This window comes from Salmo trutta, unplaced genomic scaffold (assembly GCF_901001165.1).
Source record: "Salmo trutta unplaced genomic scaffold, fSalTru1.1, whole genome shotgun sequence".
In the NCBI taxonomy this organism is placed as follows: Eukaryota; Metazoa; Chordata; class Actinopteri; order Salmoniformes; family Salmonidae; genus Salmo; species Salmo trutta.
The window spans coordinates 2,799,738-2,826,499 of record NW_021823195.1 but is presented as its reverse complement, the minus strand read 5'-3'; the positions used below and the strand labels follow the sequence as shown (position 1 = coordinate 2,826,499).

The window sequence follows — 26,762 nt, the reverse complement described above, 5'->3', positions numbered from 1 at the left end:
AGACGAGGAGGGAACACAGAGGAGGGGAACACAGAGGAGGGAACACAGAGGAGGGGAACACAGAGGATGGGAACACAGAGGAGGGGAACACAGAGGAGGGGAACACAGAGGAGGGGAACACAGAGGAGGGGAACACAGAGGAGGGGAACACAGGGAGGGGAACACAGAGGAGGGGAAACAGAGAGGAGGGGAACACAGAGGAGGGGAACACAGAGGAGGGAACACAGAGGAGGGGAACACAGAGGAGGGGAACACAGAGGAGGGGAAGAGAGAAGGGGAACACAGAGGAGGGGAACACAGAGGAGGGGAACACAGAGGAGGGGAAGAGAGAAGGGGAACACAGAGGAGGGGAACACAGAGGAGGGGAACACAGAGGAGGGGAACAGAGAGGAGGGGAACACAGAGGAGGGGAACACAGAGGAGGGGAACACAGAGGAGGGGAACACAGAGGAGGGGAACACAGAGGAGGGGAACAGAGAGAGGGGGGAACACAGAGGAGGGGAACACAGAGGAGGGGAAACAGAGGAGGGAACACAGAGGAGGGGAACACAGAGGAGGGGAACACAGAGGAGGGGAACAGAGAGGAGGGGAACACAGAGGAGGGGAACACAGAGGAGGGGAACACAGAGGAGGGGAACACAGAGGAGGGGAACACAGAGGAGGGGAACAGAGAGGAGGGGAACACAGAGGAGGGGAACAGAGAGGAGGGGAACAGAGAGGAGGGGAACAGAGAGGAGGGGAACACAGAGGAGGGGAACAAAGAGGAGGGGAACAGAGAGGAGGGGAACAGAGGAGGGGAACAGAGAGGAGGGGAACAGAGAGGAGGGGAACACAGAGGAGGGGAACAGAGAGGAGGGGAACAGAGAGGAGGGGAACACAGAGGAGGGGAACAGAGGAGGGAACAGAGGAGGGGAACACAGCGGAGGGGAACACAGAGGAGGGGAACAGAGGAGGGGAAACAGGGAGGAGGGGAACAGAGGAGGGGAACAGAGGAGGGGAACACAGAGGAGGGAACACAGAGGAGGGGAACACAGAGGAGGGGAACAGAGAGGGGGGAACAGAGAGGAGGGGAACACAGAGGAGGGGAAGAGAGAAGGGGAACACAGAGGAGGGGAACACAGAGGAGGGGAGGAGGAACCACAGAGGAGGGGAACACGAGGAGGGGAACACAGAGGAGGGGAACACAGAGGAGGGGAACCCACAGAGGAGGGGAACAGAGGAGGAGGGGAAACAGAGAGGAGGGGAACACAGAGGAGGGGACCACAGAGGAGGGGAACAGAGAGGAGGGGAACACAGAGGAGGGGAACAGAGAGGGGGGACCACAGAGGAGGGGAACACAGAGGAGGGGAACACAGAGGAGGGGAACACAGAGGAGGGGCACAGAGAGGAGCAGGGGAACAGAGGGAGGGAAAGAGAGGAGGGGAAACAGAGAGCGGAGGGGACACCGAGGAGGGGAACACAGAGGAGGGAACACAGAGGAGGGGAACACAGAGGGAGGGAACACAGAGGAGGGGAACACAGGGAGGGGAACACAGAGGAGGGGAACACAGAGGAGGGGAACACAGAGGAGGGGAACACAGAGGAGGGGAACACAGAGGATGGGAACACAGAGAAGGGGAACACAGAGGAGGGGAACACAGAGGAGGGGAACACAGAGGAGGGGAACACAGAGGAGGGGAACACAGAGGAGGGGAACACAGAGGAGGGGAACACAGAGGAGGGGAACAGAGAGGAGGGGAACACAGAGGAGGGGAACAGAGAGGAGGGGAACAGAGAGGAGGGGAACAGAGGAGGGGAACACAGAGGAGGGGAACACAGAGGAGGGGAACACAGAGGAGGGGAACAGAGGAGGGGAACAGGGAGGAGGGGAACAGAGGAGGGGAACACAGAGGAGGGGAACAGAGAGAGGGGAACAGAGGAGGGGAACAGAGAGGAGGGAACACAGAGGAGGGGAACACAGAGGAGGGGAACAGAGAGGAGGGGAACAGAGAGGAGGGGAACACAGAGGAGGGGAACAGAGGAGGGGAACACAGAGGAGGGGAACACAGAGGAGGGGAACAGAGGAGGGGAACAGGGAGGAGGGGAACAGAGGAGGGGAACACAGAGGAGGGGAACACAGAGGAGGGGAACAGAGAGGAGGGGAACAGAGAGGAGGGGAACACAGAGGAGGGGAACACAGAGGAGGGGAACACAGAGAGGAAGGGGAACACAGAGGAGGGGAACACAGAGGAGGGGAACACAGAGGAGGGGAACACAGAGGAGGGGAACACAGAGGAGGGGAACACAGGGAGGGGAACACAGAGGAGGGGAACAGAGAGGAGGGGAACACAGAGGAGGGGAACACAGAGGAGGGGAAACAGAGAGGAGGGGAACACCGAGGAGGGGAACACAGAGGAGGGGAACACAGAGGAGGGAACACAGAGGGAGGGGAACAGAGCGAGCAGGGGAACAGAGAGGGAGGGGAACAGAGAGGAGGGGAACAGAGAGAGGAGGGAACAGAGAGGAGGGGAACAGAGAGGAGGGGAACACAGAGGAGGGGAACACAGAGGAGGGGAACACAGAGGAGGGGAACACAGAGGAGGGGAACAGAGGAGGGGAACACAGAGGAGGGGAACACAGAGGAGGGGAACAGAGAGAGGAGGGGAACAGAGAGAGGAGGGGAACAGAGAGGAGGGGAACACAGAGGAGGGGAACACAGAGGAGGGGAACACAGAGGAGGGGAACACAGAGGAGGGGAACACAGAGGATGGGAAACACAGAGAAGGGGAACACAGAGGAGGGGAACACAGAGGAGGGGAACACAGAGGAGGGGAACACAGAGGAGGGGAACACAGAGGAGGGGAACACAGAGGAGGGGAACACAGAGGAGGGGAACAGAGAGGAGGGGAACACAGAGGAGGGGAACAGAGAGGAGGGGAACAGAGAGGAGGGGAAACAGAGGAGGGGAACACAGAGGAGGGGAACACAGAGGAGGGGACACAGAGGAGGGGAACAGAGGAGGGGAACAGGGAGGAGGGGAAACAGAGGAGGGGAACACAGAGGAGGGGAACAGAGAGGAGGGGAACAGAGGAGGGGAACAGAGAGGAGGGGAACACAGAGGAGGGGAACACAGAGGAGGGGAACAGAGAGGAGGGGAACAGAGAGGAGGGGAACACAGAGGAGGGGAACAGAGGAGGGGAACACAGAGGAGGGGAACACAGAGGAGGGGAACAGAGGAGGGGAACAGGGAGGAGGGGAACAGAGGAGGGGAACACAGAGGAGGGGAACACAGAGGAGGGGAACAGAGAGGAGGGGAACAGAGAGGAGGGGAACACAGAGGAGGGGAACACAGAGGAGGGGAACACAGAGAGAAGGGGAACACAGAGGAGGGGAACACAGAGGAGGGGAACACAGAGGAGGGGAACACAGAGGAGGGGAACACAGAGGAGGGGAACACAGAGGAGGGGAACACAGAGGAGGGAACAGAGAGGAGGGGAACACAGAGGAGGGGAACACAGAGGAGGGGAACAGAGAGGAGGGGAACACAGAGGAGGGGAACACAGAGGAGGGGAACACAGAGGAGGGGAACACAGAGGAGGGGAACAGAGAGAGCAGGGGAACAGAGAGGAGGGGAACAGAGAGGAGGGGAACAGAGAGAGGAGGGGAACAGAGAGGAGGGGAACAGAGAGGAGGGGAACACAGAGGAGGGGAACACAGAGGAGGGGAACACAGAGGAGGGGAACACAGAGGAGGGGAACAGAGGAGGGGAACACAGAGGAGGGGAACACAGAGGAGGGGAACAGAGAGAGGAGGGGAACAGAGAGAGGAGGGGAACAGAGAGGAGGGGAACAGAGAGGAGGGGAACACAGAGGAGGGGAACACAGAGGGGAACAGAGAGATGTAGAAGAGAACGGATGAAGGGAAGGTTGTTTCTCTCCTCACCATGTTCGACTGGGGCTGCAGCACCAGCCTGGCCTGTTTCCTCCTCTGTTTCCTGTAGTAGTTCTCAAATGTCTCTCTGTCCCCCTGGAAACGGAGACGGAACGACGAGTCAGATGGATCCGGATTGCATTTCCACTCACTACCAAATATGGTGATCAAATCAAATGTATTGATAAAGCCCTTCTTCTTACATCAGCTGATGTCTCAAAGTGCTGTACAGAAACCCAGCCTAAAACCCCCAAACAGCAAGCAATGCAGGTGTAGAAGCACGGTGGCTAGGAAAAACTCCTCTAGAAAGGCCAGAACCTAGGAAGAAACCTAGAGAGGAACCAGGCTCTGAGGGGTGGCCAGTCCTCTTCTGGCTGTGCCGGGTGGAGATTATAACAGAACATGGCCAAGATGTTGAAATGTTCATAGGAAGTCCAGGAGGTCCAGTGGTCGGCGGAGGGAGAACGTTGGACGACATTCGGTAAATTGTCATTGGTGAAACATTTGATCTCATTACAGTTTTCTGTTCCCAAAAATCTATAATCTGTTAACAACAGAGAGGACTGCGTTTTTGTTAAGCCTTCATCCTAGTTTCTAAAAACGCCATTGTTTAGGAGTGCAAGGACGAAGAGTTAATGAAAATGCAGACTGACCAGCCCTTAACTTCTTACATCTACACGTTCCGCTAGCGGAACGTCTGCTCCAATATCCAATGATGGGCGGGGCGCGAAATTCAAACTCCTCTAAATCCGAAAACTTACACTTTTCAAACATATGACTATTTTACAGCTATTTAAAGACAAGACTCTCCTTTATCTAACCAAACTGTCCGATTTCAAAAAGGCTTTACAGCGAAAGCAAAACATTAGATTATGTCAGCAGAGTACCCAGCCAGGAATAATCACACAGCCATTTTTCAAGCTAGCATATCATGTCACATAAACCCAAACCATATCTAAATGCAGCACTAACCTTTGATGATCTTCATCAGATGACACACCTAGGACATTGTGTTATACAATACATGCATGTCTGTTCAATCAAGTTCATATTTATATCAAAAACCAGCTTTTTACATTAGCATGTGACGTTCAGAACTAGCATTCCCACCGAACACTTCCGGTGATTTTACTAAATTACTCACGATAAACGTTCACAAAAAGCATAACAATTATTTTAAGAATTATAGATACAGAACTCCTCTATGCACTCGATATGTCCGATTTTAAAATAGCTTTTCGGATGAAGCACATTTTGCAATAATGTAAGTACATAGCCCGGCGTTACAGGGCTAGCTATTTAGACACCCACCCAGTGTAGCCTTCACCAAAATCACATTTCCTATAAGAAAAATGTTCTTACCTTGCTTGTTCTTCATCAGAATACACTGCCAGGACTTCTACTTCAATAACAAATGTAGGTTTGGTCCCAAATAATCCATCGTTATATCCAAACAGCGACGTTTTGTTCGTGCGTTCTAGACACTATCCCAACGCTAAATCTCGGCCACGAGCATGACGCAAAATATGACAAAAAATTTCGAAATATTCCATTACCGTACTTCGAAGCATGTCAACCGCTGTTTAAAACCAATATTTATGCAATTTATCTCGTAGAGAAGCGATAATATTCCGACCGGGAATCTGCCTGTCTGTAAACTGAGGAAAAACCAAAAGCCGGGGGCGGGGCGTGTCACGCGCCTAAGGCTTAGTCCATTGACTGACCACTCAGCATTTGCTCTCGTGTGCTTCAGCCAGGGCTTTGAATGACATCATTCCTGTTTTTCCCGGGCTGTGAGACTCCATTGTTGACGTGAGAAGTGTCACGTAAGAGCAGAGATCCTTTGTAAACGACAGAGATAATAAAGAAGGGCAAGAAATGTTCAGACAGGGTACTTCCTGAACAGAAGCATCTCAGGTTTTTGCCTGCCATAGGAGTTCTGTTATACTCACAGACACCATTCAAACAGTTTCAGAAACTTTGGAGTGTTTTCTCTCCAAAGCTAATAATTATATGCATATTCCAGTTTCTGGGCAGGACTAATAATCAGATTAAATCGGGTACGTTTTTTATCCAGCCGTGAAATTACTGCCCCCTAGATGTAACAGGTTAACCAACAGGTGTAGACCTCACAGTGAAATGCAGACTGACCAGGCCTTAACCAACAGGTTTAGACCTCACAGTGAAATGCAGACTGTGAGGTCTATATACAGGAAGTACCAGGTAATAACATGGCTACATACAGGAAGTACCAGGTAATAACATGGTTATATACAGGAAGTACCAGGTAATAACATGGCTATATACAGGGAGTACCAGGTAATAACATGGCTATATACAAGAAGTACCAGGTAATAACATGGCCACATACAGGAAGTACCAGGTAATAACATGGTTATATACAGGGAGTACCAGGTAATAACATGGCTATATACAGGAAGTACCAGGTAATAACATGGTTATATACAGGAAGTACCAGGTAATAACATGGCTCTATACAGGGAGTACCAGGTAATAACATGGCTATATACAGGAAGTACCAGGTAATGACATGGCTCTATACAGGAAGTACCAGGTAATAACATGGCTATATACAGGGAGTACCAGGTAATAACATGGCTATATACAGGAAGTACCAGGTAATAACATGGCTATATACAGGAAGTACCAGGTAATAACATGGCTATATACAGGGAGTACCAGGTAATAACATGGCTATATACAGGGAGTACCAGGTAATAACATGGCTATATACAGGGAGTACCAGGTAATAACATGGCTATAGACAGGAAGTACCAGGTAATAACATGGTTATATACAGGGAGTACCAGGTAATAACATGGTTATATACAGGAAGTACCAGGTATTAACATGGCTATATACAGAATAGGCTGCCATTTGGATGGCACAATAATTAACAATAAATAGTGTACATACCAGAACGGTGTAGATGTGGAGACATCTGTAAACAGGAGAGAAATCCACCAGGTCCTGGGCTGTTAACACCTGGGAAGTGAACCACAGTCAGGACTCAGGAAGTTAAACCATGTTACGGTAGTGAACCACAGTCAGGACTCAGGAAGTTAAACCATGTTACGGTAGTGAACCACAGTCAGGATTCAGGAAGTTAAACCACGTTACGGTAGTGAACCACAGTCAGGACTCAGGAAGTTAAACCACATTACGGTAGTGAACCACAGTCAGGACCCAGGAAGTTAAACCATGTTACGGTAGTGAACCACAGTCAGGACTCAGGAAGTTAAACCATGTTACGGTAGTGAACCACAGTCAGGACTCAGGAAGTTAAACCATGTTACGGTAGTGAACCACAGTCAGGACTCAGGAAGTTAAACCATGTTACGGTAGTGAACCACAGTCAGGACTCAGGAAGTTAAACCACGTTACGGTAGTGAACCACAGGTCAGGACTCAGGAAGTTAAACCATGTTACGGTAGTGAATCACAGTCAGGACTCAGGAAGTTAAACCATGTTACGGTAGTGAACCACAGTCAGGACTCAGGAAGTTAAACCACGTTACGGTAGTGAACCACAGGTCAGGACTCAGGAAGTTAAACCATGTTACGGTAGTGAATCACAGTCAGGACTCAGGAAGTTAAACCACGTTACGGTAGTGAACCACAGGTCAGGACTCAGGAAGTTAAACCATGTTACGGTAGTGAACCACAGTCAGGATTCAGGAAGTTAAACCACGTTACGGTAGTGAACCACAGTCAGGACTCAGGAAGTTAAACCACATTACGGTAGTGAACCACAGTCAGGACCCAGGAAGTTAAACCATGTTACGGTAGTGAACCACAGTCAGGACTCAGGAAGTTAAACCATGTTACGGTAGTGAACCACAGTCAGGACTCAGGAAGTTAAACCATGTTACGGTAGTGAACCACAGTCAGGACTCAGGAAGTTAAACCATGTTACGGTAGTGAACCACAGTCAGGACTCAGGAAGTTAAACCACGTTACGGTAGTGAACCACAGGTCAGGACTCAGGAAGTTAAACCATGTTACGGTAGTGAATCACAGTCAGGACTCAGGAAGTTAAACCATGTTACGGTAGTGAACCACAGTCAGGACTCAGGAAGTTAAACCACGTTACGGTAGTGAACCACAGGTCAGGACTCAGGAAGTTAAACCATGTTACGGTAGTGAATCACAGTCAGGACTCAGGAAGTTAAACCACGTTACGGTAGTGAACCACAGGTCAGGACTCAGGAAGTTAAACCATGTTACGGTAGTGAATCACAGTCAGGACTCAGGAAGTTAAACCACGTTACGGTAGTGAACCACAGGTCAGGACTCAGGAAGTTAAACCATGTTACGGTAGTGAATCACAGTCAGGACTCAGGAAGTTAAACCATGTTACGGTAGTGAACCACAGTCAGGAAGTTAAACCACGTTACGGTAGTGAACCACAGTCAGGACTCAGGAAGTTAAACCACGTTACGGTAGTGAACCACAGGTCAGGACTCAGGAAGTTAAACCATGTTACGGTAGTGAACCACAGTCAGGAAGTTAAACCACGTTACGGTAGTGAACCACAGTCAGGACTCAGGAAGTTAAACCATGTTACGGTAGTGAACCACAGTCAGGAAGTTAAACCATGTTACGGTAGTGAACCACAGTCAGGACTCAGGAAGTTAAACCATGTTACGGTAGTGAATCACAGTCAGGACTCAGGAAGTTAAACCATGTTACGGTAGTGAACCACAGTCAGGACTCAGGAAGTTAAACCATGTTACGGTAGTGAACCACAGTCAGGACTCAGGAAGTTAAACCATGTTACGGTAGTGAACCACAGTCAGGACTCAGGAAGTTAAACCACGTTACGGTAGTGAACCACAGTCAGGACTCAGGAAGTTAAACCACGTTACGGTAGTGAACCACAGGTCAGGACTCAGGAAGTTAAACCATGTTACGGTAGTGAATCACAGTCAGGACTCAGGAAGTTAAACCATGTTACGGTAGTGAACCACAGTCATGACTCAGGAAGTTAAACCACGTTACGGTAGTGAACCACAGGTCAGGACTCAGGAAGTTAAACCATGTTACGGTAGTGAACCACAGTCAGGACTCAGGAAGTTAAACCATGTTACGGTAGTGAATCACAGTCAGGACTCAGGAAGTTAAACCATGTTACGGTAGTGAACCACAGTCAGGACTCAGGAAGTTAAACCATGTTACGGTAGTGAACCACAGTCAGGACTCAGGAAGTTAAACCATGTTACGGTAGTGAACCACAGTCAGGACTCAGGAAGTTAAACCATGTTACGGTAGTGAATCACAGTCAGGACTCAGGAAGTTAAACCACGTTACGGTAGTGAACCACAGTCAGGACTCAGGAAGTTAAACCACGTTACGGTAGTGAACCACAGTCAGGACTCAGGAAGTTAAACCACGTTACGGTAGTGAACCACAGTCAGGAAGTTAAACCACGTTACGGTAGTGAACCACAGTCAGGACTCAGGAAGTTAAACCACGTTACGGTAGTGAACCACAGTCAGGACTCAGGAAGTTAAACCATGTTACGGTAGTGAACCACAGTCAGGACTCAGGAAGTTAAACCATGTTACGGTAGTGAACCACAGTCAGGACTCAGGAAGTTAAACCATGTTACGGTAGTGAACCACAGTCAGGACTCAGGAAGTTAAACCACGTTACGGTAGTGAACCACAGTCAGGAAGTTAAACCACGTTACGGTAGTGAACCACAGTCAGGACTCAGGAAGTTAAACCATGTTACGGTAGTGAACCACAGTCAGGAAGTTAAACCATGTTACGGTAGTGAACCACAGTCAGGAAGTTAAACCATGTTACGGTAGTGAACCACAGTCAGGACTCAGGAAGTTAAACCAAGTTACGGTAGTGAACCACAGTCAGGAAGTTAAACCATGTTACGGTAGTGAACCACAGTCAGGACTCAGGAAGTTAAACCATGTTACGGTAGTGAACCACAGTCAGGAAGTTAAACCATGTTACGGTAGTGAACCACAGTCAGGACTCAGGAAGTTAAACCACGTTACGGTAGTGAACCACAGTCAGGAAGTTAAACCATGTTACGGTAGTGAACCACAGTCAGGACTCAGGAAGTTAAACCACGTTACGGTAGTGAACCACAGTCAGGACTCAGTCATTCACTCATTTCAACAGTTTCATGATCACTTTGGCTTTTCTTATAAATAATGTACAGGGTGCCTTCACATTACCTGTGGATAACTTCAACATGTTGTTTTAATACTGGACCAGAGAGTATGAAAAAAGATGTCTGAAAAGACTCACCTCCTCCTCTGATTGGTCCTCCTCCACTCCCTCCTCCTCCGCCGCCGCGAGGCCGTTGTGCTGCGTTGGCGTCCGACCATTCAGGGAGTAGACTGGCTTGGTGTAGCCCATACCACTGTCCTGCTTCTGAACCACGCTGTTAAACGTCCTGTGCTGCTGAGCCTGGGAGGGACAAACAACACAGTCAGACCTCTCTCCTTCTCAGAGGACAAAAGCTTCCTAGCACAAGATCAGACATATTTTTGTTCATTTTCTACAATAGCTAGAATTGTTTTAGATTTTTTTTTCACCTTTATTTAACCAGGTAGGCAAGTTGAGAACATGTTCTCATTTACAACTGCGACCTGGCCAAGATAAAGCAAAGCAGTTTGACACATACAACACAGTTACACATGGAGTAAAACAACATACAATCAATAATACAGTAGAGAAAATAAATCTATATACAATGTGAGCAAATGTAGTAAGATAAGGGAGGTAAGGCAATAAATAGGCCATGGTGGCGAAGTAATTACAATATAGCAATTAAACACTGGAATGGTAGATGTGCAGAAGATGAATGTGCAAGTAGAGATACTGGGGTGCAAAGGAGCAAAAACAGGCCCTCCGATTTGACACACTGAACTCTGTCTGAGAAGTAGTTGGTGAACCAGGCGAGGCAGTCATTAGAGAAACCGAGGCTGTCGAGTCTGCCAATAAGTATTTCGGTGATTGACAGAGACGAAAGCCTTGGCCAGGTCGATGAATCTCAATATCAAACACACATTTCTCCTTTCAAAAACGCTAATTTTAAATTTAATCAGACTCTCTTATCCAGAGTGACTTGTAGTAGTGAGCGCATAGATTTTCATACTTTTGTTTTGTACTGCATCCAAAATACCATGATGGTAAATCATAGATTTGAGTCTCCAACTTCAGTGATTTTTGCAATTCGCTCCAGTCACTGGCAGCAGAGAACTGGAAGGAAAGGTGGCCAAAGGAGGAATTGGCTTTGGGGGTGACCAGAGAGATATACCTGCTGGAGCGCGTGCTACAGGTGGGTGCTGCTATGGTGACAAGTGAGCTGAGATAAGGCGGGGCTTTACCTAGCAGAGACTTGTAGATGACCTGGAGCCAGTGGGTTTGGCGACGAGTATGAAGCGAGGGCCAGCCAACGAGAGCGTACAGGTCGCAGTGGTGGGTAGTATATGGGGCTTTGGTGACAAAACGGATGGCACTGTGATAGACTGCATCCAGCTTGTTGAGTAGGGTATTGGAGGCTATTTTGTAAATGACATCGCCGAAGTCGAGGATCGGTAGGATGGTCAGTTTTACGAGGGTATGTTTGGCAGCATGAGTGAAGGATGCTTTGTTGCGAAATAGGAAGCCGATTCTAGATTTAACTTTGGATTGGAGATGCTTAATGTGAGTCTGGAAGGAGAGTTTACAGTCTAACCAGACACCCAGGTATTTGTAGTTGTCCACATATTCTAAGTCAGAACCGTAGTGATGCTGGATGGGCGGGCAGGTGCGGGCAGTGATTGGTTGAAGAGCATGCATTTAGTTTTACCTGCGTTTAAGATCAGTTGGAGGCCACGGAAGGAGAGTTGTATGGCATTGAAGCTCGTCTGGAGGTTAGTTAACACAGTGTCCAAAGGGCCAGTGTCTTACCTGTTTTATACCTATACTCTGCCTGTTTCTATATAATAACAACAACAACAACGTCTCTTACCTGCTTCATGGCGGTCTCTCCGATCTTGTCCGAGTGTTTCCTGATGCTCTCCAGGAAGTCCTTGAGGTCGGACATGGAGATGTCCTTAATGTCCTCTCGGAGCTTGGGCAGGTTGTCAGCCATGATCTGACAGAAGCGGTAACGGCTGACCCGCGGGATGAACACCTTCTCCAGCTGCTCCATGGTCTTCAACGCAGCGTAGTGTCTAAGGAACACAGATACCTGCCGTCACTTCTCATCCCTCCCTCTCTCTCTCTCTCTCTCTCTAGTCTGGTTGGGCTTTCATACGGCTACTGTATAAAATGGTTTCCTCTGCTGAACGAGAGTTTAATTACTGAAAACACCGCTGTATTTGTTAAGGATGATTAGATGACGGAGGACCAATGAATACTGTATCGGAATATAAACTTGTAAGAGGGAAATGTGTACTAGTTGAAATACACTGGATGTGGAGCCATACAGTAGATTCAGTCTTTTATCAGTGTTGCAGAGAAAAGGATTGTTTATGTGAAAGACCTGGACTGGGTGGTGTTTACTGTGAGTGGCAGGACAAAGACCTGGACTGGGTGGTGTTTACTGTGAGTGGCAGGACAAAGACCTGGGCTGGGTGGTGGTGTTACTGTGAGTGGCAGGACAAAGACCTGGGCTGGGTGGTGTTTACTGTGAGTGGCAGGACAAAGACCTGGACTGGGTGGTGTTTACTGTGAGTGGCAGGACAAAGACCTGGACTGGGTGGTGGTGTTACTGTGAGTGGCAGGACAAAGACCTGGACTGGGTGGTGGTGTTTACTGTGAGTGGCAGGACAAAGACCTGGACTGGGTGGTGTTTACTGTGAGTGGCAGGACAAAGACCTGGACTGGGTGGTGGTGTTTACTGTGAGTGGCAGGACAAAGACCTGGGCTGGGTGGTGTTTACTGTGAGTGGCAGGACAAAGACCTGGACTGGGTGGTGTTTACTGTGAGTGGCAGGACAAAGACCTGGGCTGGGTGGTGGTGTTTACTGTGAGTGGCAGGACAAAGACCTGGACTGGGTGGTGTTTACTGTGAGTGGCAGGACAAAGACCTGGGCTGGGTGGTGTTTACTGTGAGTGGCAGGACAAAGACCTGGACTGGGTGGTGGTGTTACTGTGAGTGGCAGGACAAAGACCTGGACTGGGTGGTGGTGTTTACTGTGAGTGGCAGGACAAAGACCTGGACTGGGTGGTGTTTACTGTGAGTGGCAGGACAAAGACCTGGACTGGGTGGTGGTGTTTACTGTGAGTGGCAGGACAAAGACCTGGGCTGGGTGGTGTTTACTGTGAGTGGCAGGACAAAGACCTGGACTGGGTGGTGTTTACTGTGAGTGGCAGGACAAAGTCCTGGACTGGGTGGTGGTTACTGTGAGTGGCAGGACAAAGTCCTGGACTGGGTGGTGGTTACTGTGAGTGGCAGGACAAAGACCTGGACTGGGTGGTGGTGTTTACTGTGAGTGGCAGGACAAAGACCTGGACTGGGTGGTGGTTACTGTGAGTGGCAGGACAAAGACCTGGACTGGGTGGTGTTTACTGTGAGTGGCAGGACAAAGACCTGGGCTGGGTGGTGGTGTTATTGTGAGTGGCAGGACAAAGACCTGGACTGGGTGGTGTTTACTGTGAGTGGCAGGACAAAGACCTGGACTGGGTGGTGGTTACTGTGAGTGGCAGGACAAAGACCTGGACTGGGTGGTGTTTACTGTGAGTGGCATGACAAAGACCTGGACTGGGTGGTGTTTACTGTGAGTGGCAGGACATGTCACCATGTCCTAACCCAGTGATGACATCACATAATAACCCCATGTCCTAACCGTTATAATTGAATGTACCACCAACAGAATGTTGCGGGCGGCGCTAGAGGCCCATTTTCAGTTTGTCTACCCTCAATAAACGTATAGAAGAAGAAAGCGGTCAACTTTAAAATATAGATTTCCCTCAATGACGCTGCCCATGATGCCACAGAAGCGACCGATGGCAAAGCAAGGATGTCTCTTTCCAACTCTCTGACCGGCGCCTGTGACAGCGATGTTGTCTAGGCCGGCGCTGTGCTGTGAAGAAGGGTCAAGGGTCACACAAGGTCAACTGTTCTGCGTTTGAACGGTGACCCTCTTCCCTACGATGTGTTATGACTGATTAAAACAGACGTTAAGCGACAAGGAAGGGTCTTCACTGTCAGGTTCCCCGTGAGCTTCACTTCCCCTCTGCTTGGGTCCATTCAAATAGTGTCTATTTACAGTTTCCCGTTAATCATACTTCTGTGAATTGTTCAGTATTCTGTGACGTAAAGATAGCCTGCCTTTTGTTTGTGAGCTATATTGAGCCAGAGAGGGTTTCTAGGAAAGCGTTAGGGTCTTACTGTCCAAAGCACCATGTTATCTAGAGAGGGGGACTTCATGGTTAATATATTGCGGTGGAGGAAAAACATTGATGACAACAACAATGAACATAGTGAGGAGAGAAAGGAAGTAGATCACTCACCTTTTGGATTCAAGCTGCTCCTTCAATTTACTGTACATTTCTAGGACTGCAAAAGGACAAAAATAAGAGGGGAGAGTTAGCTTTTAGAACAGAGAGGGGAGGTAGCTTTTAGAACAGAGAGGAGAGGTAGCTTTTAGAACAGAGAGGAGAGGTAGCTTTTAGAACAGAGAGGAGAGGTAGCTTTTAGAACAGAGAGGTAGCTTTTAGAACAGAGAGGTAGCTTTTAGAACAGAGAGGAGAGGTAGCTTTTAGAACAGAGAGGAGAGGTAGCTTTTAGAACAGAGAGGAGAGGTAGCTTTTAGAACAGAGAGGTAGCTTTTAGAACAGAGGTAGCTTTTAGAACAGAGAGGAGAGGTAGCTTTTAGAACAGAGAGGAGAGGTAGCTTTTAGAACAGAGAGGAGAGGTAGCTTTTAGAACAGAGAGGAGAGGTAGCTTTTAGAACAGAGAGGAGAGGTAGCTTTTAGAACAGAGAGGAGAGTTAGCTTTTAGAACAGAGAGGAGAGGTAGCTTTTAGAACAGAGAGGAGAGGTAGCTTTTAGAACAGAGAGGAGAGGTAGCTTTTAGAACAGAGAGGAGAGGTAGCTTTTAGAACAGAGAGGAGAGGTAGCTTTTAGAACAGAGAGGGGAGAGGTAGCTTTTAGAACAGAGAGGAGAGGTAGCTTTTAGAACAGAGAGGAGAGGTAGCTTTTAGAACAGAGAGGTAGCTTTTAGAACAGAGAGGAGAGAGGTAGCTTTTAGAACAGAGAGGAGAGGTAGCTTTTAGAACAGAGAGGGGAGAGGTAGCTTTTAGAACAGAGAGGGGAGAGGTAGCTTTTAGAACAGAGAGGAGAGGTAGCTTTTAGAACAGAGAGGAGAGGTAGCTTTTAGAACAGAGAGGAGAGGTAGCTTTTAGAACAGAGAGGAGAGGTAGCTTTTAGAACAGAGAGGAGAGGTAGCTTTTAGAACAGAGAGGAGAGAGGTAGCTTTTAGAACAGAGAGGGGAGAGGTAGCTTTTAGAACAGAGAAGGGAGAGGTAGCTTTTAGAACAGAGAGGGGAGAGGTAGCTTTTAGAACAGAGAGGGGAGAGGTAGCTTTTAGAACAGAGAGGGGAGAGGTAGCTTTTAGAACAGAGAGGAGAGAGGTAGCTTTTAGAACAGAGAGGAGAGGTAGCTTTTAGAACAGAGAGGTAGCTTTTAGAACAGAAAGATGAGGTAGCTTTTAAAACAGAAAGATGAGGTAGCTTTTAGAACAGAGAGGAGAGGGGTAGCTTTTAGAACAGAAAGATGAGGTAGCTTTTAGAACAGAGAGAGGAGAGGTAGCTTTTAGAACAGACAGTGGAGAGGTAACTTTTAGAACAGAGAGGGGAGAGGTAGCTTTTAGAACAGAGAGGAGAGAGGTAGCTTTCAGAAGAGAGAGAGGGGAGGTAGCTTTTAGAACAGAGAGAGGGGAGGTAGCTTTCAGAACAGAGAGAGGGGAGGTAGCTTTCAGAACAGAGAGAGGGGAGGTAGCTTTTAGAACAGAGAGGGGAGAGGTAGCTTTTAGAACAGAGAGGAGAGAAGTAGCTTTTAGAACAGAGAGGGGAGAGGTAGCTTTTAGAACAGAGAGGAGAGAGGTAACTTTTAGAACAGAAAGAAGAGAGGGGAGAGGTAGCCTTTAGAACAAAGGGGTAGCTTTCAGAACAGAAAGAAGAGAGGTAGCTATGAGAACAGAGAGCAGAGAGGTAGCTTTCAGAACAGAGAAAGAGGTAGCTTTTAGAACAGAGAGGAGAGAGGTAGCTTTTAGAACAGAAAGAAGAGAGGGGAGAGGTAGCTTTGAGAACAGAGAGCAGAGAGGTAGCTTTCAGAACAGAGAAAGAGGTAGCTTTCAGAACAGAGAAAGAGGTAGCTTTTAGAACACACAATGTTATTAGGTGTTATAGTATAGATTATATCTCACCAGGTATACACAGCTGTAGTCATGTTATATCTCACCAGGTATACACAGCTGTAGTCATGTTATGTTATATCTCACCAGGTATACACAGCTGTAGTCATGTTATATCTCACAAGGTATACACAGCTGTAGTCATGTTATGTTATATCTCACCAGGTATACACAGCTGTAGTCATGTTATGTTATATCTCACCAGGTAGACACAGCTGTAGTCATGTCATGTTATATCTCACCAGGTATACACAGCTGTAGTCATGTTATGTTATATCTCACCAGGTAGACACAGCTGTAGTTATGTTATATCTCACCAGGTATACACAGCTGTAGTCATGTTATATCTCACCAGGTATACACAGCTGTAGTCATGTTATATCTCACCAGGTAGATACAGCTGTAGTCATGTTATGTTATATATCACCAGGTATACACAGCTGTAGTCATGTTATATCTCACCAGGTAGACACAGCTGTAGTCATGTTATGTTATATCTCACCAGGTATACACAGCTGTAGTCATGTTATGTTATATCTCACAAGGTAGACACAGCTGTAGTCATGTTATGTTATATCTCACCAGGTATACACAGCTGCAGTCATGGTATATCTCACCAGGTAGACACAGCTGTAGTCATGTTATGTTTTATCTCACCAGGTAGACACAGCTGTAGTCATGTTATATCTCACCAGGTAGACACAGCTGTAGTCATGTTATGTTATATATCACCAGCTATACACAGCTGTAGTCATGTTATGTTATATCTCACCAGGTATACACAGCTGCAGTCATGGTATATCTCACCAGGTAGACACAGCTGTAGTCATGTTATGTTTTATCTCACCAGGTAGACACAGCTGTAGTCATGTTATATCTCACCAGGTAGACACAGCTGTAGTCATGTTATGTTATATATCACCAGCTATACACAGCTGTAGTCATGTTATGTTATATCTCACCAGGTATACACAGCTGTAGTCATGTTATGTTATATATCACCAGGTATACACAGCTGTAGTCATGTTATATCTCACCAGGTATACACAGCTGTAGTCATGTTATGTTATATCTCACCAGGTATACACAGCTGTAGTCATGTTATGTTATATCTCACCAGGTATACACAGCTGTAGTCATGTTATGTTATATCTCACCAGGTAGACACAGCTGTAGTCATGTTATGTTATATCTCACCAGGTATACACAGCTGTAGTCATGTTATGTTATATCTCACCAGGTAGACACAGCTGTAGTCATGTTATGTTATATCTCACCAGGTATACACAGCTGTAGTCATGTTATGTTATATCTCACCAGGTATACACAGCTGTAGTCATGTTATATATCACCAGGTAGACACAGCTGTAGTCATGTTATATATCACCAGGTATACACAGCTGTAGTCATGTTATATATCACCAGGTAAACACAGCTGTAGTCATGTTATATCTCACCAGGTATACACAGCTGTAGTCATGTTATGTTATATCTCACCAGGTAGACACAGCTGTAGTCATGTTATATCTCACCAGGTATACACAGCTGTAGTCATGTTATGTTATATCTCACCAGGTATACACAGCTGAAGTCATGTTATGTTATATCTCACCAGGTAGACACAGCTGTAGTCATGTTATGTTATATATCACCAGGTATACACAGCTGTAGTCATGTTATATCTCACCAGGTATACACAGCTGTAGTCATGTTATGTTATATCTCACCAGGTATACACAGCTGTAGTCATGTTATGTTATATCTCACCAGGTATACACAGCTGTAGTCATGTTATATCTCACCAGGTAGACACAGCTGTAGTCATGTTATGTTATATCTCACCAGGTAGACACAGCTGTAGTCATGTTATGTTATATCTCACCAGGTATACACAGCTGTAGTCATGTTATGTTATATCTCACCAGGTAGACACAGCTGTAGTCATGTTATGTTATATCTCACCAGGTATACACAGCTGTAGTCATGTTATGTTATATCTCACCAGGTATACACAGCTGTAGTCATGTTATATCTCACCAGGTATACACAGCTGTAGTCATGTTATGTTATATCTCACCAGGTAGACACAGCTGTAGTCATGTTATGTTATATCTCACCAGGTATACACAGCTGTAGTCATGTTATATCTCACCAGGTAGACACAGCTGTAGTCATGTTATGTTATATCTCACCAGGTATACACAGCTGTAGTCATGTTATGTTATATCTCACCAGGTATACACAGCTGTAGTCATGTTATATATCACCAGGTAGACACAGCTGTAGTCATGTTATATATCACCAGGTATACACAGCTGTAGTCATGTTATATATCACCAGGTATACACAGCTGTAGTCATGTTATATCTCACCAGGTATACACAGCTGTAGTCATGTTATGTTATATCTCACCAGGTAGACACAGCTGTAGTCATGTTATATCTCACCAGGTATACACAGCTGTAGTCATGTTATGTTATATCTCACCAGGTATACACAGCTGAAGTCATGTTATGTTATATCTTACCAGGTAGACACAGCTGTAGTCATGTTATGTTATATATCACCAGGTATACACAGCTGTAGTCATGTTATATCTCACCAGGTATACACAGCTGTAGTCATGTTATGTTATATCTCACCAGGTATACACAGCTGTAGTCATGTTATGTTATATCTCACCAGGTATACACAGCTGTAGTCATGTTATATCTCACCAGGTAGACACAGCTGTAGTCATGTTATGTTATATATCACCAGGTATACACAGCTGTAGTCATGTTATATCTCACCAGGTATACACAGCTGTAGTCATGTTATATATCACCAGGTAGACACAGCTGTAGTCATGTTATATCTCACCAGGTATACACAGCTGTAGTCATGTTATATCTCACCAGGTATACACAGCTGCAGTCATGTTATATCTCACCAGGTATACACAGCTGTAGTCATGTTATATCTCACCAGGTAGACACAGCTGTAGTCATGTTATATCTCACCAGGTAGACACAGCTGTAGTCATGTTATATATCACCAGGTAGACACAGCTGTAGTCATGTTATGTTATATCTCACCAGGTAGACACAGCTGTAGTCATGTTATATATCACCAGGTAGACACAGCTGTAGTCATGTTATGTTATATCTCACCAGGTAGACACAGCTGTAGTCATGTTATATCTCACCAGGTAGACACAGCTGTAGTCATGTTATGTTATATCTCACCAGGTATACACAGCTGTAGTCATGTTATGTTATATCTCACCAGGTATACACAGCTGTAGTCATGTTATGTTATATCTCACCAGGTAGACACAGCTGTAGTCATGTTATATCTCACCAGGTATACACAGCTGTAGTCATGTTATGTTATATCTCACCAGGTATACACAGCTGAAGTCATGTTATGTTATATCTCACCAGGTAGACACAGCTGTAGTCATGTTATGTTATATATCACCAGGTATACACAGCTGTAGTCATGTTATATCTCACCAGGTATACACAGCTGTAGTCATGTTATGTTATATCTCACCAGGTATACACAGCTGTAGTCATGTTATGTTATATCTCACCAGGTATACACAGCTGTAGTCATGTTATATCTCACCAGGTAGACACAGCTGTAGTCATGTTATGTTATATATCACCAGGTATACACAGCTGTAGTCATGTTATATCTCACCAGGTATACACAGCTGTAGTCATGTTATATATCACCAGGTATACACAGCTGTAGTCATGTTATGATATATCTCACCAGGTACACACAGCTGTAGTCATGTTATGTTATATATCACCAGGTAGACACAGCTGTAGTCATGTTATGTTATATATCACCAGGTAGACACAGCTTTAGTCATGTTATGTGATATCTCACCAGGTATACACAGCTGTAGTCATGTGATATCTCACCAGGTATACACAGCTGTAGTCATGTTATATCTCACCAGGTAGACACAGCTGTAGTCATGTTATGTTATATCTCACCAGGTAGACACAGCTGTAGTCATGTTATATCTCACCAGGTATACACAGCTGTAGTCATGTTATGTTATATCTCATCAGGTATACACAGCTGTAGTCATGTTATGTTATATCTCACCAGGTATACACAGCTGTAGTCATGTTATATCTCACCAGGTAGACACAGCTGTAGTCATGTTATATCCCACCAGGTAGACACAGCTGTAGTCATGTTATGTTATATATCACCAGGTATACACAGCTGTAGTCATGTTATGTTATATCTCACCAGGTATACACAGCTGTAGTCATGTTATGTTATATCTCACCAGGTAGAAACAGCTGTAGTCATGTTATGTTATATCTCACCAGGTAGACACGGCTGTAGTCATGTTATGTTATATCTCACCAGGTATACACAGCTGTAGTCATGTTATATCTCACCAGGTATACACAGCTGTAGTCATGTTATATCTCACCAGGTATACACAGCTGTAGTCATGTTATATCTCACCAGGTATACACAGCTGTAGTCATGTTATGTTATATCTCACCAGGTATACACAGCTGTAGTCATGTTATATCTCACCAGGTAGACTCAGCTGTAGTCATGTTATGTTATATCTCACCAGGTATACACAGCTGTAGTCATGTTATGTTATATCTCACCAGGTATACACAGCTGTAGTCATGTTATGTTATATCTCACCAGGTAGAAACAGCTGTAGTCATGTTATGTTATACCTCACCAGGTATACACAGCTGTAGTCATGTTATATATCACCAGGTATACACAGCTGTAGTCATGTTATATCTCACCAGGTAGACACAGCTGTAGTCATGTTATGTATCACCAGGTAGACACAGCTGTAGTCATGTTATATCTCACCAGGTATACACAGCTGTAGTTATGTTATATCTCACCAGGTATACACAGCTGTAGTCATGTTATATCTCACCAGGTATACACAGCTGTAGTCATGTTATGTTATATATCACCAGGTATACACAGCTGTAGTCATGTTATGTTATATCTCACCAGGTAGACACAGCTGTAGTCATGTTATGTTATATCTCATCAGGTATACACAGCTGTAGTCATGTTATGTTATATCTCACCAGGTATACACAGCTGTAGTCATGTTATATATCACCAGGTATACACAGCTGTAGTCATGTTATATATCACCAGGTAGACACAGCTGTAGTCATGTTATATCTCACCAGGTATACACAGCTGTAGTCATGTTATATCTCACCAGGTATACACAGCTGTAGTCATGTTATATCTCACCAGGTATACACAGCTGTAGTCATGTTATGTTATATCTCACCAGGTAGACACAGCTGTAGTCATGTTATATATCACCAGGTAGACACAGCTGTAGTCATGTTATATCTCACCAGGTATACACAGCTGTAGTCATGTTATATCTCACCAGGTATACACAGCTGTAGTCATGTTATATCTCACCAGGTATACACAGCTGTAGTCATGTTATATATCACCAGGTAGACACAGCTGTAGTCATGTTATATCTCACCAGGTATACACAGCTGTAGTCATGTTATATCTCACCAGGTATACACAGCTGCAGTCATGTTATATCTCACCAGGTATACACAGCTGTAGTCATGTTATATCTCACCAGGTAGACACAGCTGTAGTCATGTTATGTTATATCTCACCAGGTAGACACAGCTGTAGTCATGTTATATCCCACCAGGTAGACACAGCTGTAGTCATGTTATGTTATATCTCACCAGGTAGACACAGCTGTAGTCATGTTATATATCACCAGGTAGACACAGCTGTAGTCATGTTATGTTATATCTCACCAGGTATACACAGCTGTAGTCATGTTATGTTATATCTCACCAGGTATACACAGCTGTAGTCATGTTATGTTATATCTCACCAGGTAGACACAGCTGTAGTCATGTTATATCTCACCAGGTATACACAGCTGTAGTCATGTTATGTTATATCTCACCAGGTAGACACAGCTGTAGTCATGTTATATCTCACCAGGTAGACACAGCTGTAGTCATGTTATGTTATATCTCACCAGGTAGACACAGCTGTAGTCATGTTATATATCACCAGGTATACACAGCTGTAGTCATGTTATATATCACCAGGTATACACAGCTGTAGTCATGTTATGTTATATCTCACCAGGTAGACACAGCTGTAGTCATGTTATGTTATATCTCACCAGGTAGACACAGCTGTAGTCATGTTATATATCACCAGGTAGACACAGCTGTAGTCATGTTATATCTCACCAGGTATACACAGCTGTAGTCATGTTATATCTCACCAGGTATACACAGCTGTAGTCATGTTATGTTATATCTCAGCAGGTATACACAGCTGTAGTCATGTTATGTTATATCTCACCAGGTATACACAGCTGTAGTCATGTTATGTTATATCTCACCAGGTAGACACAGCTGTAGTCATGTTATGTTATATCTCACCAGGTATACACAGCTGTAGTCATGTTATATATCACCAGGTATACACAGCTGTAGTCATGTTATATCTCACCAGGTATACACAGCTGTAGTCATGTTATATCTCACCAGGTAGACACAGCTGTAGTCATGTTATATCTCACCAGGTAGACACAGCTGTAGTCATGTTATGTTATATCTCACCAGGTATACACAGCTGTAGTCATGTTATATCTCACCAGGTATACACAGCTGTTGTCATGTTATGTTATATCTCACCAGGTATACACAGCTGTAGTCATGTTATGTTATATCTCACCAGGTATACACAGCTGTAGTCATGTTATGTTATATCTCACCAGGTAGACACAGCTGTAGTCATGTTATGTTATATCTCACCAGGTATACACAGCTGTAGTCATGTTATGTTATATCTCACCAGGTAGACACAGCTGTAGTCATGTTATGTTATATCTCACCAGGTATACACAGCTGTAGTCATGTTATATCTCACCAGGTATACACAGCTGTAGTCATGTTATATCTCACCAGGTATACACAGCTGTAGTCATGTTATATCTCACCAGGTATACACAGCTGTAGTCTCTCCACAGTGGTAGTCATGTTCCTCTGCTGTATCCGACAGCGAATCACCTCCTCCGTTTGGGCTGTGACCTTACATCAGAGAGGTCAAAGAGTTATTAATAAGACCTCCACAATTACCCAGAGAGGTTAAGTCAAGAGGTGCTTTTTGTCTCAATCTGTCCTCTACCTGACCACGAAGACTCTTACCTCTCTACCGGCGTCTTGCAGTCTTCTGTTTGTGTCGGTAACCTGGCCCTTAAACAAAAACAAAAAAATCCCTATAGTTAAACAACTACCTGTTATAGCGGCTCAGATCAACCTCATCGAGGACACAGGGACAAAAAAGGACAAATTCTGATTCAAATCTGCAACGGGGGAACTTGGAACGTTTTTTTTTGGGTCGTCGCTGGAAGCTTTGATGAAGCGTAATAGATTATGACAGTCCTTCCCAAACAGATTCTGATGACAAACTGGTCAATTGTAACGTAGAGGATGTTTGAACTCTACTCGTCTTGTCAAACAATTCAATTCGATTGACCCAATTGACCAGCGGTTCCCTTTTCCCTGATAACTTTCAATGAGCTCTATGTGTCGTTCATTGTCTACAGTTTTAAAGCGCCACTGCATTTTCTGGTAATTAAACATTGGGGTTTCAAGAGCTGAATACAAAAACAAAAATCACTGGGCTGGTTGATTCACAGAGCGGAGAGAGGGAGATCCGGCGGTGACTCAGGCCGAGCTAGGAGGGAGGTAGGGAGATGCAGGTGTTGGGGGGACAGTAGGGACAGTTCACAGAGCGGAGAGAGGGAGATCCGGCGGTGACTCGGGCCGAGTTAGGAGGGAGGTAGGGAGATGCAGGTGCAGGGGGGACAGTAGGGACAGAACGATCACAGAGAGAGGATCCCACATTTGCATCTCATTAGCTCATGGTAATAAGGAAGCCATTTTTTCTGGGGTTAATTATTATTATAAAAAAAAATTAAAAAGTCTCATTAATCTGTGGGAGAAAAATGTCCAGCGAGCTAGTCGATCTGCTGCAGTACCTGCTGACCTGTTATCTGAACACGATTCATATACTGGTTAATGATTGGTCGACCCAAGGTTGGAAACTGGACCAATCAGACCATCTACTCATCTGAAGACCACTTTCAGCTGGGGAAAAAGAGCTGGCCATTAGGTCAACCTAGACCGGTTCAGTCCTGGGGGAGAGATCATTAGGTCAACCTAGACCGGCTCTGTCCTGGGGAGGGATCATTAGGTCAACCTAGACCAGCTCAGTCCTGGGGGAGATCAACCTAGACCGGCTCAGTCCTGGGGGAGGTCAACCTAGACCGGTTCAGTCCTGGGGGAGAGATCATTAGGTCAACCTAGACCGGCTCAGTCCTGGGGGAGATCAACCTAGACCGGCTCTGTCCTGGGGAGGGATCATTAGGTCAACCTAGACCAGCTCAGTCCTGGGGGAGATCAACCTAGACCGGTTCAGTCCTGGGGGAGAGATCATTAGGTCAACCTAGACCGGCTCAGTCCTGGGGGAGATCAACCTAGACCGTTTCAGTCCTGGGGGAGGTCAACCTAGACCGGCTCAGTCCTGGGGGAGGTCCACCTAGACCAGCTCAGTCCTGGGGGAGGGATCATTAGGTCAACCTAGACCGGTTCAGTCCTGGGGGAGAGATCATTAGGTCAACCTAGACCGGTTCAGTCCTGGGGGAGAGATCATTATGTCAATCTAGACCGGCTCTGTCCTGGGGAGGGATCATTAGGTCAACCTAGACCGGCTCAGTCCTGGGGGAGAGATCATTAGGTCAACCTAGACCGGCTCAGTCCTGGGGGAGATCAACCTAGACCGTTTCAGTCCTGGGGGAGGTCAACCTAGACCGGCTCAGTCCTGGGGGAGGTCAACCTAGACCGGCTCAGTCCTGGGGGAGGGATCATTAGGTCAACCTAGACCGGCTCAGTCCTGGGGGAGGTCCACCTAGACCGGCTCAGTCCTGGGGGAGGGAGACTGAATGATGTTTTCTAGGAGGACAAACCTCTCATACATTGTTCCTTTTCTATAAGAACCTCTAAAAGGGGAAGTTCACCCATTTTTACATGTGACCTTCTTTTAACTCCTTCTGTGCTTCTAGTTGATCCCCAAAACTTTGATATTTTGTTACAAAAGGAAAACGGTAGTCACAATTTGCAGATTCATCACTTGCTATTGACTACAATGCATTATGAACATGTGTCTAAAACCTGTTATAGAATGGCCAACCCGCTCCAACCCGCCGCTCCAACTAGACTAGACTACATAGATCCACTACTATCCCTGGTTGAACATAGAGCTAGACTAGATAGATCCACTACTATCCCTGGTTGAACATAGAGCTAGACTAGATAGATCCACTACTATCCCTGGTTGAACATAGAGCTAGACTAGATAGATCCACTGCTATCCCTGGTTGAACATAGAGCTAGACTAGACTGATCCACTACTATCCCTGGTTGAACATAGAGCTAGACTAGATAGATCCACTACTATCCCTGGTTGAACATAGAGCTAGACTAGATAGATCCACTACTATCCCTGGTTGAACATAGAGCTAGACTAGACTGATCCACTACTATCCCTGGTTGAACATAGAGCTAGACTACATAGATCCACTGCTATCCCTGGTTGAACATAGAGCTAGACTAGACTGATCCACTACTATCCCTGGTTGAACATAGAGCTAGACTAGATAGATCCACTACTATCCCTGGTTGAACATAGAGCTAGACTAGATAGATCCACTACTATCCCTGGTTGAACATAGAGCTAGACTAGACTGATCCACTACTATCCCTGGTTGAACATAGAGCTAGACTACATAGATCCACTGCTATCCCTGGTTGAACATAGAGCTAGACTAGACTGATCCACTACTATCCCTGGTTGATCCACTACTATCCCTGGTTGAACATAGAGCTAGACTACATAGATCCACTACTATCCCTGGTTGAACATAGAGCTAGACTAGATAGATCCACTACTATCCCTGGTTGAACATAGAGCTAGACTAGACTGATCCACTACTATCCCTGGTTGAACATAGAGCTAGACTACATAGATCCACTGCTATCCCTGGTTGAACATAGAGCTAGACTACATAGATCCACTGCTATCCCTGGTTGAACATAGAGCTAGACTAGATAGATCCACTACTATCCCTGGTTGAAAATAGAGCTAGACTACATAGATCCACTGCTATCCCTGGTTGAACATAGAGCTAGACTAGACTGATCCACTACTATCCCTGGTTGATCCACTACTATCCATGGTTGAACATAGAGCTAGACTAGATAGATCCACTACTATCCCTGGTTGAACATAGAGCTAGACTAGACTGATCCACTACTATCCCTGGTTGAACATAGAGCTAGACTACATAGATCCACTACTATCCCTGGTTGATCCACTACTATCC

General features: G+C 46.1%; 1 protein-coding gene across 1 annotated transcript in view; it reads right to left on the bottom strand.

The window, feature by feature from the left end:
- Positions 1-26,762, bottom strand: part of LOC115189570 (exocyst complex component 6) — a 50,426-nt gene that overhangs the window by 1,515 nt on the left and 22,149 nt on the right. Inside the window, exons 3-9 of the mRNA XM_029748188.1 lie at positions 23,524-23,571; positions 23,316-23,406; positions 14,401-14,446; positions 11,913-12,117; positions 10,202-10,363; positions 6,847-6,915; positions 3,860-4,005 (exon numbers count right to left, since the gene is read on the bottom strand). Coding sequence (XP_029604048.1) covers positions 3,860-4,005; positions 6,847-6,915; positions 10,202-10,363; positions 11,913-12,117; positions 14,401-14,446; positions 23,316-23,406; positions 23,524-23,571 — 767 coding nt within the window. The remainder of the gene's footprint in view (positions 1-3,859; positions 4,006-6,846; positions 6,916-10,201; positions 10,364-11,912; positions 12,118-14,400; positions 14,447-23,315; positions 23,407-23,523; positions 23,572-26,762) is intronic.